Below are 22952 nucleotides of genomic sequence, written 5' to 3'. Positions count from 1 at the left end.
GGTCTGCTGCACTTGAGCACCTGTGTTCTCATTGTGGTGTCGGAATTCTCCAGGTTGTTTCAGTTAACCTTGCACTCTTCACGTGTGGTATATTCTTAAATCTGCCTCTTGCACAGTGGTTTTTCAAAACCAGGACATTTGTTCGGAGCCGTTTTGGAATGGCCATGGAAACTTCACCCCTCAGCACCATGGCAGAGGTTCTTTATCGCTGGGATAAAGCTAGGTGGTAATAGAGTGTGCTTACTGCCCTCTAATGTCCTGTTCTGGCGTTTGGCTTGTTTTGGCAATAGTCCGTTTCCTGGGCACAAAGATGCATTTAAATCTACAGTGACTGTGCTTCCGTGGGAAGTAGAACCTAGCAAACAGAAGGCAGCCCATGCATGGGTGATTCAGCATGGTTTATGTTAAAGGTCCTTGTTTCCTTATGGTACCACTCAGCACAGATGAAAGTAATTCTACACAAGGTAAGCCACTAATGATGACAAATGCTGGGTCACGCCTGCTGCAGTAGTGTCTTAATGGCAGGTACAAATGCTTCCTGTGTACTGGCAGAGAGGGAAAACCCCCCCAAAAAGCTGGTGTGGTTGTTATGTGGGGCCCCATTTGTTGCAAATGGTGTTGTGTTTGTCAGCCTCCCTTTGCAGTGGAGTATTTCTCTTCCTCATCTGGAACAGAAATAAAAACACTGATTATATCAATCACTGTAGTCTGTACTCATTGTATCTTAGTTACATCTTCTTTCTCATGATTGTTTCTGGACCTGCCTTTTAGCTGTCCATTGTATTCATCTTTCCACATGCTTCTGGGTCAAATGGGAAGTAATGAAACTACTGGATTAATTTTTGTGAGTGTAACATACGGCATCTTCTGTAGCTGTGAGTTTAATACTGATGCTCATATTAAAAAGGCAATCTTTTTGTGCAGCAGTTTCTGAAAAACAATACGCAGTTGAAATTCAAAAATGCCATTAGATGTGGGGTGTTATGCACAGATTTGGTTCAAGTCTACACTCATTTACCTACTGGGGTTGGGAAGAGTGCTGACAGGCCTTTAGAGATAGCAAGCAGGCAGAATGCTTCATATCCAAGTATTTGACCTTTACTGCAGCCCATGTTTTTGAATGAGAATTTTCTGCTGAAACCAGCACCATGGCAATACCTGCAGTACACTTTATGCTGGTTAACGAGAGCAAACATCAGAAATGTTTCAAGGCTTTGCAGGTGTTTTCATGGGATGTCTGTGGGGGAAGATCCTTATGCTAATTGATTTTGTTTAGTGATTATGCATTGTTAACAACTCGGTGCCATTTTTGTTTACTTTGCCTATGCTCCTATGAGCTCCTAAGGCCAGGCTAGTTTAGTGTGAGGTGTACCTGCCTATGGCAGTGGGGTTGGAACGAGATGATCTTGCATGTCCCATACAACCCAGGCCATGCTGTGACTGTTAAATGCTACATGGCTGTTACACAGACCTTGCTTAATCTTGGTGTCCTTTATAGGGCTGGTTTGGGTGTGCTAGTGTGAGTCAGCCACAAGTGCCCAGCCTTGCAGCTGTGCCTAGCACAGGTGGGGTGGCTGAGGGAGGAGGCAGCTAGTGAGGAACCAGCGAGCTTTGTCCTTGGATGTTTTATTGACCCGTGGTGCGTGGCATTATTAAGAACACTCCTTAACTGAACCTTCACTTGGTGCTCATAACTTCTTGAGTAAGAAATCGTGAGTTTTGCTAAGCTGTGTTAGGGGCTTGGCTCTCACCTGGAGGGTGGTGGTGGTGTTTTTCTCTGCGTAGATGTGACCGCGCTGTTTGCCCTTGCAGCTGCTCAAAGAGCATTCCTGTAACGTCCTGCTCCTAGTGCCCGTGTCCGTAACTGCCTCCGCAGCGCCTGCAATGCCCGGCTGTGTCGCACCGTCGCTACTCATAGGCCCGGGAGCATCTTGGTGGGGGGGGCATCGAGCGGCAGCCCCGCGCCGCCCGCCCAGCCGCGGGACAACGGCGCCACCTCGTGTCCGCTGGCGTACTCTCACCCGTCTCAAGGGAGCCACATGTAACTAACGCGGGTGTTTCTCGGGTACCTCTGCTTAGCTCACCGGCAGAGAGAAATTAGCGGGGAAATAAACGCGTCAAGGCTAATTCATTCTAAGGCTGATTCTGGGCTATGGGAATAGAACTCGAGGAGGAGAAACACTGCGTATGCTGGAATTCGAGTGCCCTCCTGCCCCGTGTCAGAGCCAGGCAGTGCCTGTCGGCCTCTGAAGGAGCAGCTGGTCCTGTTCTCTACATTTGGCTGCCAATAGAGACTCTAAACAAAATTAATTAATACAGCAGGTTATCTTCTCGACTGCTGCTATGCTCCTGGCTTGGCAATACCATTATAGAAATACCTGGATTTTTAAAGAGATGTTCTGGCCTCCCTCGGTTTTGCAGAGTGCTTGCTGACAGGACAACAGGGCATACCAGCTGCAGAAAAACAGAAGACAAATGGGAAGGATGCAAAATGTTGCCTCACTTGTGGTCCTCCCATGTCTGATGGCATCAGGCACTGTGGTGAGGCTGGACAAACTATGGCTGCAGCCCAGGTGTCTTTCACTGCTACAGTCTAGGTAGTTCACAGACTCTTCCCTCATCTTTGCAATTAATTTGAGTCCCAGTCAGGCAATTGGAGTATGAGGACAGGGATGAGAGCCCAGCAAGTCTGCTCAGGGCCTGTCCCATGGGGATACTGTGGTGAAGCACAGGTACCCTTTTTGGTTGCTTAAGCTGCTGGTGCTGTGGAGCACTGGCCTCCCCTGGGAAGCAGTAGCAGAGTAGTCAACACTGCTGTAAGTAGTGGCTGTACCACCCTCCCCTTCACACGGAAGGGCTGTTAACAGCTGTTGTGCATGATATTTCAGTGGAAGGTGGGGAGCGAGGACAACTTTTGTTCACAGACAGACAAGGTTTTGTCTTTCCTAGACAAAACCAGAATGCTAGCGTATCAATGGTGCCAGGCAATGAGCCATGTGGCTGGCACTGCTGCCCTGAGCTCCCCACTGCCTGCTCCTGGAGGGTGCCTTAATGTGTCCTGCTCCCCTCTTTGGGAAGTTTGAGATCCTCAGGGCAGTAGAAGGGTTGATGAGGATGATCAGGAGACTGGAGCACCTCCCGGTGAAGACAGGAGGAGAAAGCTGGCGCTGTTCAGCCTGGAGAAGGCTGCGTGGAGACCTCATAGCAGCCTTCCAGTATCTGAAGGAGGGCTATAGGGATGCTGGGGATGGACTGTGCATTAGGGACTGTAGTGACAGGACAAGGGGTAACGGGTTAAAACTTAAACAGGGTAAGTTTAGATTGGATATAAGGAAAAAGTTCTTTACTGTAAGGGTGGTGAGGCACTGGAATGGGTTGCCCAGGGAGGTTGTGAATGTTCCATCCCTGGCAGTGCTCAAGGCCAGGCTGAACAGAGCCTTGAGTGACATGGTTTAGTGTGAGGTGTCCCTTGCCCATGGCAGGGGGGTTGGAACGAGATGATCTTAAGGTCCTTTCCAACCCTAACTGTTCTATGATTTTTGTTGGTCTTTTGGGGTCTCATGTCTCTGACCAAGCAGACAAGCAAGCACCTCTTTGCCACGTGCATTGAGCCCCTCAGGTGCTGCGCGTGGGAGGAGTGCATGCACTACCAAGTGCCCCAGCAAGGGGCTGGGCCCAGGCTATGTTTGGTGGGTAGCAATTGATCATGGGAATCACCTGTTATCATTTTCACTTCTCTAATTAGCACCATGTGCTTTGGGGAGCAGAGCAAGGAGTGTTTCTGGCTTTCCTTGTTGGAGATGCTTGATGTGTGTCCTTTAACCTGGAGAAAACCTGCCCACAGTGAAAGAGGGTATAGTTGTATTTGCTGCAGTAAGGATGCAGGCTGCTCATTGTTGTGCTTGGGAGGTTCACCAGTTGGGCTGAATGGAATCAGCTCTGACAGACATCCCCGCGATGTGACAAGTGAGGTGGTGGCCCTCCAGCTGCAGAGTCTTTGTTGGCAGAAATGGCACTAGCTGAGTGGGCAACTCCAGTGCTTCAGAAATCAATGCCTTATTAAGTGTTTTTTAGTGAGCAGCAACTCACAAATACCTCCCCAGGGTACTGTGATTTAGTGTGGGTGTATTGCAGGCTCTGTAACAGAAGGCTGATCCTCCACCATATTTAAGGAGATACTTTATTTTGCTTTACTTTTTTTGAAGTTCCTTGGGAAATCTGGTGCAGCATTCAGTCCTGGTGCAAGACTGGTGAGCCTCCAGGTGAGACCTAACACTTTGTAGCAAAGGTCCTCTCTGCATTTACGGTACATCGGCATGCCCTTGAAATTGTGTGCAGCATACTCATGCAGCCTGAAGCTTACTTGGTTTATCATGCTCATCACAAGGCAAGTCCATGAGCACGTGTGTATGTTGGAGTCCTGGTAGGTCTTCCTTCCCAGCCAGTGCAACCCAACTAACACACTTTCTGCTTCAAAATTTCTCTCCCTCGCGGCTGTCTAAACAGTTGTTTCAAAGTCCCATTTCGTACCTTCTGTGGGAAGCTGTGGCAGAGGGGTGTACCACACATTCCCACCCCAGTCATCCATCAGCAGCCTCTCTCAGAGGTGCAGCTCCTCCTAACTCACAGCACACTCCCATCCCAAGAGGAATGCCATGGAGTTCAGCATTTGCTCTTGGTTCTCCCTGTGTTTGGCAAAGCATCACTCACTGCTGAGCACAGAGTAAGGTGCTCTGCAGGAAGCATGAGCCCACTGCCTTGCAAGGCTTTTGTGTTAGGTTTATCCAGTTTCGTCCTGAAATTAGGGATTTCTTGAATTAAAAATATGGAGTGTCACTGTAAGACTCATGCTTAGTTTGGTGTGGTGGGGTGCAGAGCTGAGCCCTGCATGCTGGCCGTACTGCAGAGTGATTGTATTGGTGTTTGTTGCAAGCTGGTACGTGCCTGCCTTGGCTGCATGAGCCGAGTTGCCTGCACAGCAGCAAATGCATACCCAGCATGCAGGGTTTTGGGTACAAAGACCTCAGCCTGGCTGACAGCAAGGGAGAGGAGGAAAGAGAAGCATTCAAAGTACAAACTTTCCAGGAAAAGACAGGCTTTAATTTTAATGCTTTCCTCCACTGGATAACTCTTGTGTTGTCCAGGAATACCCACTCCTACCTCTTCTGTTTTTCTTCCCTTCTACTTGATAGCCTTTGATCCATTGGAGGAAAAGTACAGGGAGTTAGCTAAAATGACTTTGTGTTGCTGTAGCTGTTAGAGTTCAATTTTCTTTTATGTAGATGAAGTAAGATAAACACAAAGTGCAAAGAAAAGATAATTAAACATAGAAAAGGCACTTACAGCTTCTGCTGGTGATTTCCTAATTTCATCCACCTTTTTCTCCAGAGAAACATGACCGTGGCATAAGGCTGCTTGGCCCTTTTGAGATCTAGGAATCCTCTACTGGAACAGCCTGTGTAAAGCCAGCTATTTACCTATTTATAGGTTCTCGGTTTATTAGCCTGAAGGCAAAAGAAGTAAAATGAGACTTAATAATGTCGGGAAGGAGCACGTAAGAGGTAGAACGCAGAAATCATAAAATCTGTATCATAATGCCTATATGTAATAAGGATGGTCAAAATTAAGATTGCTTGTGCAAATTAATTTAATCTTTTGTAACCTTCTGCGTGCTTAGCTTTGCAGTTTTAATCATGTGTCTATAATGCAGTTTGTGGAGGTGACCATAAATGGTTCCCAAGTTCAGCAGACAGACCCAACTGCAAGCCTGAACTTTTTGTTAGGAGTTTACCATGTTGTAGCAAATGGCTGAGGGTACCCAGACAAGACTTGCCTAGCAGGTGGTTTCTGTGCCTGAGCACTTGCAAAGTTCCAGTAAGGAAAACCATCATTGTGGTATGCAGAAGTGAGCAAGGAGCCAAAAGCCTTAGCCTGCCTTAGAATGACTGTCAGTTTATGTCTGGTACATGTCTGGTAGTTTAAATATACACTTAAAGTTAAGCTTGAGCTAAAGGTTATCACCCACATACTTGGTATGTGAGTTGTTATGGTGAAAATCAGAAAAGCAAAATTTAGTAGCACCCATCAAAGTAGCCAAAGATGCATGAGAGAGGGGAGTATAATGGGCTTTGTGGTACCTGGGATGCTTTCTGTAACCAGAAGGAATTTTGGGGCCCCAGCTCTCTGGGTGTTGATTAAATGTGTCTGTGCTTTTCTCTCTTTCAAGGTAGTCTTCACTGATAGCTTGGATCAGCCTCAGATTGCGAGGATAGGTCTGACCCCACGCAGCAGCCCTTGATGGGGGGCAAGGTTGCTCAGCTACAGTGCTGTGGCCCAAGCTCTCAGCAGGACACCTTACTGGCTCCTTCTTGGTGACCCCCATGACCTAAGGAGAGGGACTGCTGCCTATTGGTGGGAATAGTTCCCAGGAAATGACTGTGCCTAAAACCCACAACAGCTGTGGGAAGACCCAGAGGTGCTGTATAAGCTGACTCTATACATATGTGGAGAAACTGTGGTTTCTTGTAAAGGAACCACTGTGTTGGGAGTTTGACCTAGTGAGAATTGTTTTGCGATTGCACTTGGTTAGTGAATTAATGCTCCTTGGCAGTGGGGATGACTTTGAGGCTCACTGGAATATGGTCTAGCTCTGCTGTTCAAAGGAAACCAAGGAGGGCCCTGCAATTTGTTTTAGGTTGTATTAATCTCTTTGTTATAATATATGATGTCACAGTAGTTGCACAATTAACTGTGGCTTTCTGTTTCAGAGTGACCCCAGTAATTACTCTACATTGAAAAGATGGATTAAGTGTCTGGGAGAGCATTTTATAGCAGCTGACATTTAAAGGCTAGAGGACATTGAAGGTGACACTGCAGAAGTGGCATACCAATACCCTGCTGATGTGCCCAGGAGGCTGAGGAGACATTGTTGGGTGGAAGCACCTGAGGGATGGATGCTTTGTTACCTCTGACAGTGCAGCTGGACCTTGTCAGAGGTGGAGGCTGACATGAGACAGAGCATTGTGGAGCTCTCGCTGCCTCTTCTGTGTCCCCACAAAGCCCTCATGGCACTGCCTGGACTGAAAGGTGTGCGTCCCCATCTGATGAAACTTTCCACTTCTGCTGGTTGCAGGTATTAGTGCTCCTCTTGCCTTCCAGGCTTTAACCTGTAGCAGACATCAGCAATGTTGACTTGTAGTAGGCAAATGCAAAAAAACATACCTTGTAAAGAAATAAGGTAAGCACTGAGCGTCATGAGCCACAGCCTGTGTGAGTTTAGCTGTTATAGGGAAAAGGGTAGGACCTACAGGGTAAACAAGAATGCTTATAAGTCAGCAATTTGGACCTTTATATGTACATATATGTATTTGCATAAGTTTTGTAATTTCCTCCCCCCCGTTTTTTTTTTTCTTTAAGCTGGCCCAAGGAGCTGCAGGTTTTGCTTACCTTTAAATGTAAACTCCTGCTGTTTGCTTCCTAAAAAATCATACATTTAAAGATACAAGTGACATCACAGACAAGCATGTAGTTCCTTACACATAAGCCTCAATTTTATCTCCAGCTGTTACTGGTTTTTATTTCCATTTAGATTTTCAAGCATCCATTCTGCAGATTTCTTTTATACCTGTTTTAGAATGCATTGGTCAGTTTCCATTTTGCTTCTTGTGGTTTGTTTGGTTCGTTTGTTTTTCTTCTCATGCTGGCAGAAGCTGCCTTTCTTTTGCTGGGGCTTCTGCTACAGGCCAGTAACATCTGGGCCATAACCCTCTGGACTCCTGTGGCCATGCCATGTGACAGGACACATAGAGCCTGGGTGTCCTGTGCATCAGTCCTCCCCGAGATCAGATTTCTTCTGTTGACGTTTTGCATTTGTAGATCTGATTCAAATGTTTGGTGTTGTGAACGTACAGCCAGGCTTTATCCTGGATACGGAGCACTGTGGCGTTGTGCGTGTATGCAGTAGTTAGGGATTGCGTTTGCTTGTGACAGCAGCAGTAATGCTTTTCATTAACTATTTTCTGCAAATCTAATTTCATGATGTCAAGAAGTTACTACTTTCGGCTCACTGACATAACTCAAAAGGTTGCTGTAAAAATGCACAGAGCCTCTTGGTTTTTCAGTAGGTGAACAGGAATAAAATTACGAGCCTTTAAACTAAATAATAATTTTTCCCTTGTAGCTTCAGATCTGTTCAATCAATAATCTTTCTGCTAACTCTGGGGAGAATTTTAGTTGCCTCCATAAAATGTTTTAATTATTTAAAATCATAAAATATAAGTAGGCACAATTTGCTTGGAACTCATTAGGGAAATATATGAATAAGAAGAAAAGATAATGTTTGCTTCTGCATTAATTTAAAGCAGTCTCTAAAATATGAAATCTAATCCTGGAAAGCAGTGACTTATCAGCAATGTTTACTTTTCCTATAATAGGAGTAAATATTAAAGCAGCTAGTTATGTGCTTATCCCTGCAGTATTACACTGAGCCAAAAAGGAAAATAAATAACTTGTCTGAAATCCCACATTAATTTTCCTCTTTTACAGGTTTTATGTTTGTTCATTTCCTTTTTCAAAAGATTGCTTTAAAAATTATTATTATAAAAGAGGTGACTTAGAAACCACCAGTAGATGCAAATGCATAAGACCAATTTGTGTGTGATTAGAATTATGCAGAGGTAATGCTTTATACTTGCAGTGCAAAGCCTTTCATCCCAGTGCAAATCACTGGCACAATATGCAGCAGCAGAGAAAAGCCACTGCCCAGGGGCAAGGCCTGACAGGCCAGAGAACAGAGCAGCTGATGGGTGAGGAGACAATAAAAGGAAGAAATTATTACCTTTAAGTTTTTCCAAGGGAACTTCAGCGCTCACTCTGTCAGGAAATGCTGGTTTGCGCCTCTTATGTACGTAAAGAGGGAAGAATTGGCTTTGTCGTTCCCACTAAGTACTTCTTGTTTGGGATTTCATCAGACACCCCTCCCCAAACGACCCTTCTCATTTTGCTTGTGGCTTTCCACATTTTCATTCTGGGGGGGGGGATGTGATAGTGCTGCCGCTCCTGTGAAAATGAAATGAGTGGTAAAATCAAACGTGCTGCAAACCACCCAGAGTGGATGCAGATTTCTTGTGCGTGGGGAGGTCATAGGTTATCCAAATGTGTTGGTATACCCACCCTTTGGAACAGCAGATGGAGCTGCTCAGCATGGTGATATTCCTCATGGAAGTGCAAGGGTGGTGCAGGGATGCAGGAGGCCTTGTGCAGTTTCAGTAGATGGGTTAGATAAAACCAAGCTGTATGCATCTCAACTGGAGGGACAGCACCAGCAAGTCCAGAGGAGGGCCATGAGGATAAGGGGGCTTGAGCATCTTCCATATGAAGACAGACTGAGAAAGCTGGGGCTGTTCAGCCTGGAGAAGAGAAGGCTGCATGGAGACCTCATAGCAGCCTTCCAGTATCCGAAGGGGGCTTACAAGGATGCTGGAGAGGGACTCTTCATTAGGGACTGTAGTGATAGAATAAGGGGTAACGGGTTAAAACTTAAACAGGGGAAGTTTAGATTGGGTATAAGGAGGAAGTTCTGTACTGTGAGGGTGGTGAGGCACTGGAACAGGCTGTCCAGGGAAGTTGTGAGTGCTCCATCTCTGTCAGTGTTCAAGGCCAGGTTGGATGGAGTGTTAGGTGACATGGTTTAGTGTGTGGCGTTCCTGCCCATGGCAGGGGGGTTGGAACTAGACGATTTTAAGGTCCTTTCCAACCCAAACCATTCTGTGATTCTATGAGTCCTGACTGTTTCCCACCTGTAGATGTCTCTAAGCTCTTGCTGTCTTTCCTCTGGGTATACCTGAGAGGGCCAGCAAGAAGGGGGAGCATGGCAGCACTGCTGAATGAGTGTCCTCATTTAATCAGCTAGTAGAGATGGAAGGGCTGCTCTGAAACAGTCTTCTGTTCCTTTCCCCATTACCATCCAAATATGAGACAGCACCAGCATAAATGTGACATCTTTGGAGCAGGGACTGGGGTATCTGACCCTAGGACTACATCCTTTCTGGGAGTTACTGCACTAGGAGGATTTTTATTTATTTTAATGCACTATCCTTCAGCTCCATTTGCTCCTAAGCAAGTCCCAGCTGTATGTATGTCACCTGTGTTGGCCTCTCTGGGGTCAATCCTTGCAACGAGAAGAGATGATGGTGTTGCACAAACAGCTGGGCTCCCAGGTCGGCTCCTCTTTAGCAGTGGAAAATCCTGAGCCTCTACAGTGTGAGCAGGAGCTCAAGGCAGGCGTGTTACCTAGCAGGGGTGAGCAGACACACAAGCTCCTGTACATGATCTTGCCATTAGAGAGAGACAAAGACTTGTGCTACATTATTAAGTAGTCCACTCTCAGCACCTAATGAAGGCCTAAATTTCCATTGTCCCCACAAATTCCCAAAAGCTGATTCACCACTTGAGTTAAACCATAATTATGTATTATCAGTAGTCACTTTGTAGTAAGGTTGAAGGATTAAATGCAGTTAGTGGTGATGAATTCCAGATGCGCAGGACAGAAGCCTGAAGAGAAGGCCAGCTTCTGAGTAACTACAAGATAGTGTAATGTATTCTAAATATTTGATTCAATTAAGCTTCCTTCTGCTCTTTGTTTCAGCTTACAGATGGCTCATCAATCTATAGTTTAGGGACATATTGCTATTCTTTCTAATGGTAATTAAGCGATCAGGATGGAGGCAGGTTTGATAAAATGCTCACTTTATGCTTTGCATATTTAAAACGGAGCAGAGTCTAAAGCAGGGACAAAATGTTAGCTGGCTGCACGTAGCTTCAGCCTCAGGCATACGGCAGGTCTTCCTCTAGCACAGGTGATGGGGACTTTGCCAGTTCCCACCATTCAAAGAACAAGAGTTTTTGAATATATGACCTATGATTGTTTATATCTGGTTTTGAATGTTGCTGAACCGTTATTTGGCAGCTTCTTGCAAAATGCTCGTGGTGTTGCCCATTTTTGGCTTGGTTTTGCTAACAGGATTCTTGCAACTTGGAAATTAGTAGCAAAACAGAGTCTGCAATTAATCTTCCAGTCACTTCTGTGTGTTTGGGAAAGGCCATCATGGTACTCTTATGCCAGGGTACGTATTCTGAATAACTTCTGGCTCACTCATGATTGTCAATCTATAGCCTCTGAAAGTAGGAATATTTGAGAGGCTGCTCCAGCTGCTAACATACCCACTTTTTGTTTGTAATACTTACAATTTGTTACCTACTTAAAAAGTAAAATTTCAATATAGAACATGGCCAGAAGCTTTGCAAGCAAATGTATAATGATCTTGTATATTTCTTTAGTCAGTCCATCTAAGAGCTATTGCAGTCATTAAGACTTTAGTAAGGAGTTATTTCTTTTATGCAGATAAGAAAACTGAGGGACACAAAAGTTTGAAAAAAAAGAAATTGGGAAACCTTTATGCCCTATTAAAAAAATCTCATTTGAGGGCCATACGCTCCTTGTCCTGTCCTTCTCCCAGATACAGATTTAACTTTACAGCAGCCAATCCTTAATTCAGCAAAGTACTTAAGCACATCCTGACATGCTCTGCTGAATCAGGGTTTTAAGTCCAAGTGACAGATGTAGAATCAGGATCTCCTTGCTCACTGTCCCACTCTGAAACCATCGTGTAATGCTTCCTTTCTTCATTACTCTACCACTGCTGTATACTACCATGAGTGTCTGAGACAGGTAAAACCTGTGCCTTGAATGTCTGTCCCTTATGCAAACCCAAGCCACCCAACCGAAATGTCAAAAACATGAGCTGAGTAGTCAGTTGTAACAATGTTGAAACTTGAGTCTCTTTCCTTGTGCCCGGGTAAGGTGAGATTTTTCAACTAGTTTCTTGGACAAATATGTTACAGAATGAATCAGGGTGAAACTAGAGTAATGAATGACACAGCAAATGAAGTTAACTAGGACTTAAGAATACTGAGGAAAAATACTGTGCTAGGGCATGGAGAAAGCATAATTTTGTCACATGCTGCTTAGGGAACGGAATCTCTGCTTGCAGCAATGATTTATATAGCCAGTTAACAGCCATATTGCATCGTCATGCAATCATCATTTTCCTTCTGTAGACTTGCCTCCAATGCTCTGTGTTTGCAGCTTTCTAAGAAACAAGCACTAGCAAGTTGCTTCTTTGGGGGCAGGCGGGAGGGAGAGAAGGAACAGGAAGAATTCTTTTGGTTTCCTCCTTGTCCATTTGTTCTTCCTCATTCTGACTTCAGAAAAATCTACCTTCGCTGTTGCTTAAGTTAAAGAAGCCCAGTCCTTGCACACAAAGGTTTTAGGGAGTGCTCTGTATTGGAAATCCCACTTATCCTTTGACAAGTGTATATTTGAGGCTTGTTGTGTAGTGCCCATCAAAGATTACTGGTGACTTTCATTATTTTAGAGAAGGCTCATGATCTCCCTGATGTCATGTACATTTCATTAAAATCCCTTTTTTATAATGGCTATTAATATTAGTAAACTCCACTTCCTTTTGATAGTAGGACTGATTATTCTGCTACTCAATAGCCTATTTTAGGATAGAAAACTACTTTGTTGTATTGACTTGCTGGGAACTGTCATTCTACAGAGTGAGATGTTTTTCAATCACCGTCTTACAAAGGCAACAACATAACTTTATTTGCTTTATTGCAATTAGAATAAGAAATTGTAGTGGATCTCAAAATAAGTCTCTCTTCTCGACTTAGCTGTGTTTAGGATCCTGCTGCTCCTAAATTCTACTTTCCCAGACTATGATACCCAGTGGAGTTACAGGTTAAATGACCATTTTTGATGCTGCCTGCATTTTTCCGTATTATTTGATGCTACTTTTTGTTTCCCATTTGCTGGGTTTCCTTCAGTTACAACTTGAATGCTAATGTGACTCCATCCCCCATTGGGATCATGCTGATATTGACTCGTGCATCTCTGAGAAGCTTTTCATTGAGGTGGTGGATGCTCTGGGCTGCCAAGTCATCCTTTCTTGGGTTTAGCACCTTTCCGTTCCATAGGACCTATTGAAAAAAGACATGTCATGCACCTAATTTGTCCCAGTGTGTTCCATGGGCCACAAAGGTCCTGCTTATTTTCCAGAAATCAGTATTTATTGTGTTTAAGATTTCTAGTCTCAAATATAGTTCTCATAAGCAAGTGGGATTGGGAGTCCACAGATTTGGTTAATTGTACCTCTGCTACAAATTAGAAGCCTAAATGAAAAAGATGTGTTTAAACAATAGGTATTTCTAAAAGCCCCTATTCAGGTGCCACCATAACCCTGAAGGTGCTTCAAGTTTAACATCACTCTTTCTTTCTAGTAAAAATTATTAATTGGTAACTTATTAGTAGTTACTGATTGCAAGTGTTACATTGATCTCGTGTAAGTACTATATATAGTAGAAAATACTATAAGACAAATCAGACAAATACATTTGTAATATAAATATAAATAATATGAATATATTCTATAATATATTACAAAAAATTTGATAAGTTTCTGCTATCACAGGCTGTTTATGTACTAACATGTATTTAGCACATTAGTCCTTTCTTTTAAAGGGTTTTATTCCTTGCTTATATTAGTGTTCCATACAGCTTACTTTAGGAATTTATGTTGAATTTTAAAGCCTCTGTTCTATAATATAGAACAAACACTGCAATTGGCAACCAAGTTGCAGGTCAGAAATGACGTTACTAAAATCCCACTATGACTTTGTTTCTTTCCCGGAGGCAAAAGCAGTAATGCCCTGTGCCACTATCACTACCACCCCAGTACTTACGTTATCAATAGCTATTATTCCGCCTTTTTTTATGAGGCGCAAACATTTTTCATAGTACTCATTGTAGCTTTCTTTATCCGCATCAATGAAAGCAAAGTCAAAGCTTTCCGCTTCTCCACTGGTCAACAGTTCATCTAGATGAGCAACAAAGTGAGTCATTGCACCCTGGTTAATGCTGTGTGGGAGGAAGTCATCCATTTGTGTCAAAGTTCTCATTTAATAATGTTTGTGGTGCCTTGACCAGGCAGTTTATTCCTCTACAGCTAATTACCAGAAAAGCCTATCCCACAGAAACCAATTTAGACATAATGTATGCCATAAAACACTCAGTTACTGAGTTCTGCCTACTTAGAAGTTCATGGAATAGTTCTAAAACTGCAGCATACAGCTAGGGCTGCTGAAAGGTGCAGTAAAACCAGGGCAAACAGTTTGAAACTGGGCACACTCTACACCTTCAGGTATTTTTTTTTGAGCTGATTGAGGAGAGTTGTTTTCCTAAATGAATTAGGATTTTTCGTGCATTTATGAACAAGTCCTAAATGCGAATCTCTCTTTGCTTATCAAGTACCATGATACAGATTCAGCAGTAGCAGTCGTTTTTCTCCTTCTTAGTAGCTGGTGTAGTGCTGTGTTTTTGACTTTCGGCCTCGGAACAACGCTGATAACACCGATGTTTTTAGTTGATGCTCAGTAATGTTTACTCTGACCAAGGACTTTCTGAGCCTCATGCTCTGCCAGGGAGGAGGGGAAGCCGGGAGGAAGCAGAGACAGGACACCTGACCCAAACTGACCAAAGAGGTATTCCATGCCACAGCACGTCATGCCCACTATATAAACTGGGGGCAGTTACCCGGAAGGGTGATCTCACTGCTCGGGTTGGGATGGGTATTGGTTGGCAGGTGGTGAGCGGTTGTATTCTCTTCCCTTGTTATTTCCCTTATCATTATTATTATTGGTGGTAGCAGTAGTGATTTGTGTTATACCTTAGTTACTGCACTGTTCTTATCTCAACCCGGGGGAGTTACATTCTTTTGATTTTCCTCCCCATCCCTCTGGGAGAGGCGGGGGGGGAAGTGAGAGAACTGCTGCATGGCTGAGTTGCCAACTGGGCTTAAACCACAGCAACAGGTCATGAACAAACCCTGTCGTAGATCTTTATCACATCAAAAGATTGCTGTAACTAGTCCTTCTGTTGGCCAAGGCAAGTGGAATCTGGTTTTAAGTTCTCAGAAACTGACTTGTTGTCTGAGAACTCCAAATCACCACTTATGGAGCAGCTGACTGCTACCTTCCTAAGGTTCTTGGTATCCCCTCTTGCCAGCCCCTGCCCTTATCCTCTGTCAACATCATCTGTCAGGATCTTTTTGGCTGAAGCACTGCCTAGACAAAGCTCTCCATCAGACTTCAAGGACAGCAGTGCATCCTAGCAGACTGCTTATTTGCCCCTTCTGAAAGGATGGATGAATTTGGAAGTAATACAAGGTTATTGGTGGATCTGGATCCTTTCCTGGAAAATTTCTTCTACCTCCTCCATTCCTAGCAAATTTCTTGCATTTTCAGAATATTTATTAGTATTTCCTCTGCCCTGCATCTTATTTTCTTGAATGATAAAAGTTATCGCCTTGCATGATACTATCAGATCCTAAATTTGAACTCTTCTGGACACAATTCAACTGTTATACACTAAATTTTACAATGGCTTCTGTTTTTTTCTGCACCTCATCCCTTTCACAAAACTCTTCCTGTCTATAACAAAGGACTAGTTGCTTAGAATGGACAATGGATAAGAGAAATTGGGCTTTGTCTAATTAATCTGTGTAAATCAGCTTTCCCAGAAGCAGCTGACAATTGTACTTTATAGATTAAACAAGGTGATGGACAGGGCAGGTGACTGACCAGTATAGCCCACTACATAGGGCAAACGTTTTCCTCCTCTCTGCTAGCATGCAGGAAAACTATGAACTTCCAAAGTTATGAAGTTTTCTGATTTACGTATTTTTTTTCATATAAGGGAAGCCTTCTTACTGTTAGCAAACGAATCACATACACAAGCATATTTGGCTTTACATTTCATCAGTATTATATTCATCTTCTATTTCTAGGAAAAGGTAAAATCAGAAGTATTTTAGGATACTTACCAAGTGTTTGAATTGCTGGCTTAATCCGTAGGTCAATTTTATGCTCTACTCCTGCCTAGAATGAAAAGAATAAAGAGTTAATGAAAGCAGTCAAGAAAACCCATGTCACTAGGTTGCACCCCAAGAGTGACTGTTGTTCAGATACTTTTTCTATTATCTCTAGGTTCCAGACATCACTCATTTATCTTGCCAAGCTGAAGTGTCTCAGCCTCCTTTAATGATAGGAATGCTTCTAATGGATATGCAAGTCTAAGATACCAAAATCCCTTGACATGCAAAAATGAGTAACAGAAGAGATGCTGCTTACCTCCTTCCACAGTGGCTTTCCAATTTTGACATAGTCCTCATTTATATCACAGGCAACAACTCTGCCGTTATCTGGCAGGACAAGTGCCATATTCAAGGTATTATAACCCGTGAAAACACCTAGGAAAATCACAAGAGTCATGAACATTTAGCATAAATAATAGAGTAAAACCCCCAAAGGAGGCAAGGATGGTAATTTATTAATGGACACAAAAGGCTTTCCCCTTCATTTTTAATGTAATGGTGGGTTGGGAGGAATTGTTGCTTCAACTTTGTTGGTTTTGAACCAATATTTTAGCAAACCTTCATGGTGGCTTTGTCCAAAAGTCTCCTGGACACGCAGTGCAAAGCCTTATCCTGCATTGTAAGGAGCACCCTTAGTTAAAAGTGGAGCTAAATCCTGAGCCAAGGGACTGGACCAGCAGCAAAATAACCGTAACAGCCAGGTAATAACCAGGTCAAGAATGAAGATGGTGAGACCCCATACTTGGCTGCTCAGCATCAGTCTGGCTTTGTGACATCCTGCTAATACAGGTGCATCAAGCAAAGTGGATTGGATGCAGGGCCTGTGCAGCAAAACATTTCCTTGTGGCAAGAAACTGACACAGGAAGGAAAGAATGCACCCTGTGCTGCAGCTGGTGGAGACCCAGGTGATCTCTTATTTTTCCAGATTGCCTCAGAGTTGACAAGACATCCATGTTGATGCCGGAATTGCTGAGTGCAAAGAGAGACAAGCAAGTGCAAATCTAATGCTACTTTTCACATTGTAGTTTGCCCACCTGTTTGCTAAGATGGGTATGCAGTGCCTTCCTGTATCTAGATACTTATGTAAACACAGCTGTATTTGGAGAAGCACAGCCAGGAGCTTTATTCTACTATAAAGAGAACAAAGTAACACTCTTACCTATTTCAATAACTTTCTTGGCTTTAATGAGTTTGACCAAATTTGCCATAAACTGTGCCTGGTCACAGGATACCATCATTCTACCCCAAGGATGATCAGCGGTGAGCTAGAAAGGGGGGGGAAATAGCATGTCAGCCAAAAAAACCCGTAACTTCCAAAACAATGTCCTAGTGAAAATGCACAGAGAAAAAAACAGAAAAAAACAGATTCTCCTGCCTTTCTCATTTTAAATGGCTTTTTGCTCTGTCTGCGAGCTAGAAATTGGTTTTAATTTAACAGGAACCAAGGAGGGTGGGCGGTGTATGTCATAAACAGTGGCTAATCACTCAAAGCAGTAATATGCCCCAGAGTTACTGTGACTGTAGCAAACTGCAATAGTTACAGCTGATGGAGAGCCATAGAGGAGGCTTGACTGTTAAAGTCCTTTATTTCTGTGAATTTACATAAACAGATGCACTTTTTAAAATTAACTATAAGCTTTGTACTTTATGTCCTTATTCCTCCAAGACATGTAGGATGGTTTTATGAACTGATAGTTTAAAGTCTGTTGCCAAAGCTCAGATCACATGGTTCTGGCTATGCAGCACAGAGCTGGAGAAGCAGTACCTATGCCAGTGTGGAAGGGCCCCTGGCACTGAGGAGGGGGTAGCAGGGCTGTGCCATGACAGCTGAACAGTCCACCCACTTCCTTTCTTCCTCCAGGGCTCATTCTAATCAACCAGCTCCAGTACTTGGTATTTAATTGGTTTTATAGAGGAGTAGTTTGTTTCACTTGAAATGACTTAGTCCTGAGTCATGAGGTCTGTTCTGAGCTCTGATACTGGAGCCTGCTCCAGTGTTGCCTCTCTGAGGTACCATTTCCTTATGTGCCAACTGAAATGAACAGAAGTCATCTGTTCAGGTCAAAATCAAGCATGGACCAAACACATGGGCTTGGGAGCCATAGCTCAAAAAAAAAAATACAAGTCTAAAATGTGTGGTAATATTATTACACTCATTTAGGTAGCCTGAACATTGAAGAATCTGGCTATTACCAGTTCAAAACAAAATCTAGTATGTACGCAATAAGATGGAGGAGGGAGTATCACACAGAGTCCAGCTGTTCAGGATGAAGTCTGGGCAATACCAAAAAGCCCTAGGTGGAACAGTAACAATACTAAACAGAAAGCTGTGTTAGGGCATAAAATACCGACCAGTCGCAGCTTCTTTAGAATTGGATGTTCCCGCAAAGAGTGATCCAGTATGTATTGCCAGATAGGACTGCTTTTCCCAATAGTACTCCTGGGTGATTTGGGTGTCCCAAAAATTAAAGGGAATCTTTTACCTACAAGAAACAAACAAACATTTATCTTTTTCAGTTATTGCCTGCTTAAATAAAGCAAACACTCAAGTATTACTAAAGGCTAAATAGTTCTTCGCTCTGAAAAGTCCAGTGAAAAGAAAATGCAACATAGCTAAACAGCTCAATGGGGTATATATATACACATATAATTTTATTCTTTTTAACCTCTAAGATGTCCAGCCCAAGCCTGCAAAGGCTGAAAGGCAAAGAATTGAGTGCTGTGGTACTCTGCATCAGTGGCTGATGTGAAGGTTATGAGCTGTCATGTTCTTACAGCACAAGTAACTGCATCAAAACTCAAAGGGCAAGTGTAACGAGAGAAGCATGAATGAGGCACACTATTTGCTTACTCCAGGGACCTTGTTTTGCAGTTGATAGAGGCTGCTGGTCTTTAGGGCTGTCAGCTGATGCATCTTCTCAAGCCCTGTGGTCTCCCGAATACTTCCTGGCCTTTTTGCCAGAGGAAATATGGCATTGCTCAGTGGCTTGTTTAGCGTGAAACCAGTGTTCAAAGGAAGTAGGTGCTGAAAGCTGAAATTCAAGGACTATTGCTTGTCTACTTAAATACAGAACTGATCACAGCTTTGATGCCCAATGTTTCTTTTACTAAATGGGCCAAATATTTTAAAGAAATAACAAAAGAAAAAACAAACAACCAAAACAAAAACAACGAAAACCAACCAAAAAAACCCAACCAAATCCCAACAAAAAAAATCTCAGTTCCACATCTCCTGGCAGTTGCTTGCGATTGAAGAACACTATTTCGAGATTTTTATTTTGTTTTGTTAGTGGCTCTATTTTACAGACGATCACCCCGAGGTGTAGATTATTTCAACAACTTCCCTGAAGTCAAGGGGTAAGTAAGTACCCGAGCGGCTGCGTTGCAACACCAGCCTCCGCCCCCTGCCTGATGGTGGGTTCACTCTTCCCTTGACCCCGGGGAATGGAAGTAAAACTGTTACCAGAAGAGAAAGCTGTGGTCAGGACACCAACACAGCGTTTTCGGGCTTCGGCCAAATAAATGCAACCTGGGGCAGGGCTGGAAGCGTGTCCTCCCCTCTCCTCTGCTGGGCCCGTGGCCTCGGCCCCAGCGCTGCAGTAGCTGGGTTACAGGAGAGGCTCTGGCTCTGAGCGCACCACCGTACCTACCACCGCAGCTCAGCGGAGTCCCGGTCCGCGGGGCAGCCCAAGGTGGAGGGATGCTGCCGGGACGCCACGGTCCCGTCCGGTCCGTTCCCCGGTGGGGACACGAGGAGGACGCAGCCCCCATGTGCATGGAGGGGTGCGTGGGTGCCGCTTACCTGCGAGCATCCCCGTGGCAAAGGCGACCCCCAGCATCGCCGTCCCGACGGCCACTTCTTTGGGCACGCTGAAAAGGGGCATTTCGGGGCCGAGACAGGACGGGAGCGGCGCGGCGGGTGCGAGCGGCGCGGCCCGGTCATACGCGGGCGTGGGGAGGGGCGGGACGAGGCAGCGGGAGGAGCCGGGGCGGGAGGCATGTGGCGCGGCGTGCTTTGGGGCGGCCCCGGGCTGCTGCTGCCGCCTCCTGGCAGGGTGGTGCTCGCGGTGTCGCATGTGCCCGGAGTTACCCGCTCCCCGGGGTGCCCGATGCTGGGCCTTGCTGGCGGGAGGGCGAGCATCTCGCGGGAGGTGCGGCGCTTTCCTTCTCCTCCCGCTGGCGTGTTCTGTAGCGGCGTGTGAGGTGACAGAAGCATCGCCTGGGGTTTGTACCACCACCTCCTCGGAGGCTCCGGTATGCCTTTGGTGCAGACTTCTTTTCGAAACACAAGTTTTGTGAGAGCTAGCAATGGGCTCTGATGGAGGAACTCCGAGAAACGTGCTTGTGAGAGCCTTGTCCTCCAACCAGCCTAGGAAATGTGCTCCCTCCCTCCCTAGCACAGCTGGGTTTCGCAGCTGAGGTGTGAGCAGATTCATTACCAAAAGGATGTAAGATTGTGGGTGTTCAGTTCTGTGCGCAAAAGAACTGTGAGTTTCCAAGTGAAAGGGATTAAGGAAGATCTTCCACGAGAGGGGGAACGGGACTCTCTTTCCTCTGCCGCTGTTTCAGCCCGCTTCTGCAACACCTTCCAGGCGAGGTGCAGCAGTGCCTTTGCCACTGACAGCCAGGTTGTTTAGGAATCTCCTCCCTGGTCTGATCTGTCACTGAGGGAGTTGATACATAAACCAATAGCGACTATGCCATTTTCTTTTCTTAGGAAGGAGGCTAAAAGAACTTTTCTGTTTCTTTTGTTGCGTTACATAGATACACACTGAAAGGCTCCTGCAGTGCCTTTTGGAGGTGGGCCAGGGTTTTGATTTTCATTTTGTGGAGTGCTGGCAGTATCTGTACTTTGCAAAACACGAGCAACATGTGAAGATCTATCATTTTGTATCTCTAAAGGAGATGAAATTAGCAGTGTTGCGCAACGACTGGGAATATGCAGCCATGGAGTGGGTTGCAACTTGGCCTCAACAGATACGGGATGAAAGCAGGTAAAAATTCCATTCTGGCAAATAGCAAATCTCTAGAAAGGCAGGTGAATTGTGTGCCAGTGAGTTAGGATGGTAACTTTTCAACTATGGTCCTATGGTAGCAAAAATATCTAGTGTTAAAGCAGTTAGCAGAAAAACATTCTTTCTTTTTAAGCACACCCTAAGTGCAGGATTAAATATTTCACTGGGGCATTTATGAGATATGGGTTTGCCTATCCCTGTATTTTTAGTATGTGCTAGGCTTTATTTAAAGAGACTTGAGCTCGGAGCTTTTGTATTTCCTTTGCAGCAGCTAATCATGTCAAGCACTAAGTGCTTTCTGACTTGCAGAACAAAGAAAGTTATCTGGTCTGTCTTGGTAGATAAAATATCTTTCAGTTCACTTATAAAATTTATTTGATTTTGAAAGCTGTGAGTGTTGTCGGCTTCTTTTTCTCTTGTTCAGTATCTCATCACTTTCTCTGTGTACATTTTGCTTTTTTTTTATATGAAAACCTTTCATCCCATCTTTCAGAAGATGAGTTATCAGGAAGGGCTGCAATGTGTCAGCTTTAGGCCGAACAGAACTGTGGGAGACAGCAAACTCTTCCAGCGGCCATAAATCAGATTTGTGACTGTGCAACTCCATCTAGTGAGTATTCTCTACAACTGCAGCAGGAGGGAGAGAGTAACTGTGGGACTTGGTTTTTCATGGAGCACTAAATTTGTGAGCTTCCGATGCTGTGTTTTCCTCTCGACTCTCAACGTGCTGCCTCACGTGAAGCTCTCTGGAAACTTCAAGTTTCTGAAATCTCCAAGAGAACTGGTGAACAGAATTGCTGACATACTGAACAGTCTCTGAACCCCCTGCCCCACAAGTTCTTCTACAGCAGTAGCTTAGTTGGGGCGGCAGTGTCAGGGGGTGTTTTACTGTCTCAGGGTATTGGACAGTGCATTGTTTCCTTTAGACAACTGGTATGTGAGTTAAGATGAAACACTTTCTTAGAGTCATAAAAGAAGTAAAGTCTTCCAACCAAATTGAAAAGAGCCAGCTGCTTCATTTTACATAGGTCTGGTAATATTACTGAATAGGAAACTTTGAGGAATCAGATTAATTAGGCACATGATAGCAGTGCTGTGGTTACCTGAGCATTTAAATGTTTTGGTAGATTTCTGCCTACTACTTGTGCTGACTAAGGTGAAGGCTACCTAGAGATGAAAACTGAGTGTGAAGTGGACATGGGTACAAACCCCACTGCTCCCTATATCTGTAAGGTAGATCCAGTTGTACAGACTTCACAGGAGATCAGGACTGTTCCCAGTGTTATAGTCAGTAGGTATATTTGCTGCGCCTGAAAGTGCCTTCTCCCTGGAATAGCATTCTTGAAAGGGTAGGAGGCCTTTGGCAGCATCTTCAGTCTGAAGCCAGAACATGACTGCTTTTGTGAAACATAAAGAGTAGGACAGACAGTATTCAGACTGGCTAGTCAGTAGCTGGCCTCAGTGTGTGCAAATCCTCACTTTATTCATATTGGTAATGTATTCACTGCTTCACAGTCACTGGGTGTCCTGGTTTTGGCTGAGATAAAGTTAGTTTTCTTGTTAGTACAGTGCTATGTTTTGAATTTAGTATGAGAATAATGCTGATAACACACTGATGTTTCAGTTGTTGCTAAGTAGTGCTTACTCTAAGTCAAGGACTTTTTTTTTTCCCCCATACACTGCCAGTGAGGAGATACACAAGAAACTGGGAGGAAACATAGCCACAACAGCTGACATGAATCGCCAAAAGGATATTCTATCCCATAGAATTTCATGCTCCATATATAAATGGGGGATACATTGGAAGCAATGGCATTTTTCTTCCCAGGTAACTGTTGTGTGTGATGGACCACTCTTTTCCTGAAGATGGCTGAATACCTGCCTGCTGATGTGTGAATCAATTCCTTGTTTTGCTTTGTTTTCACATGTGGTTTTTGCTTT

General features: G+C 44.3%; 1 protein-coding gene across 2 annotated transcripts; it reads right to left on the bottom strand.

The window, feature by feature from the left end:
- Positions 1–12659: 12659 nt before the first annotated feature.
- On the bottom strand, positions 12660–19968 carry COMTD1 (catechol-O-methyltransferase domain containing 1). Of its 2 annotated transcripts, XM_061451008.1 has the most exons (7): positions 19799–19961; positions 18349–18479; positions 17156–17261; positions 16252–16370; positions 15945–15999; positions 13807–13940; positions 12660–13044 (listed from the first exon to the last, which is right to left on the bottom strand). In XM_061451008.1, exons 1-7 carry the CDS (start codon positions 19878–19880, stop codon positions 12892–12894), a joined length of 780 nt encoding a protein of 259 aa, XP_061306992.1. In that variant the 5' UTR covers positions 19881–19961; the 3' UTR covers positions 12660–12891. The 2 variants fall into 2 exon arrangements, with proteins under 2 accessions (XP_061306992.1, XP_061306998.1); XM_061451014.1 differs by lacking the exon at positions 18349–18479 and having other exon boundaries at positions 19799–19968.
- Positions 19969–22952: the final 2984 nt, after the last annotated feature.

This window comes from Pezoporus flaviventris, unplaced genomic scaffold (genome assembly GCF_033815535.1).
Source record: "Pezoporus flaviventris isolate CSIRO_AGI_PZ_B2104156 unplaced genomic scaffold, CSIRO_AGI_Pfla_v1 ptg000001l, whole genome shotgun sequence".
In the NCBI taxonomy this organism is placed as follows: Eukaryota; Metazoa; Chordata; class Aves; order Psittaciformes; family Psittacidae; genus Pezoporus; species Pezoporus flaviventris.
This window is presented reverse-complemented; position numbering and strand designations above follow the sequence as displayed.

Coding starts and splice junctions, on each gene's coding strand:
- COMTD1 (XM_061451008.1), bottom strand. CDS start 19,880: ATGCCCCTTTTCAGCGTGCCCAAAGAAGTGGCCGTCGGGACGGCGATG. Junction 18,480..19,798: donor TGCCACGGGGATGCTCGCAG/GTAAGCGGCACC, acceptor TGTTTCTTGTAG/GTAAAAGATTCCCTTTAATT. Junction 13,045..13,806: donor GAATAATAGCTATTGATAAC/GTAAGTACTGGG, acceptor TTTTTTCAATAG/GTCCTATGGAACGGAAAGGT.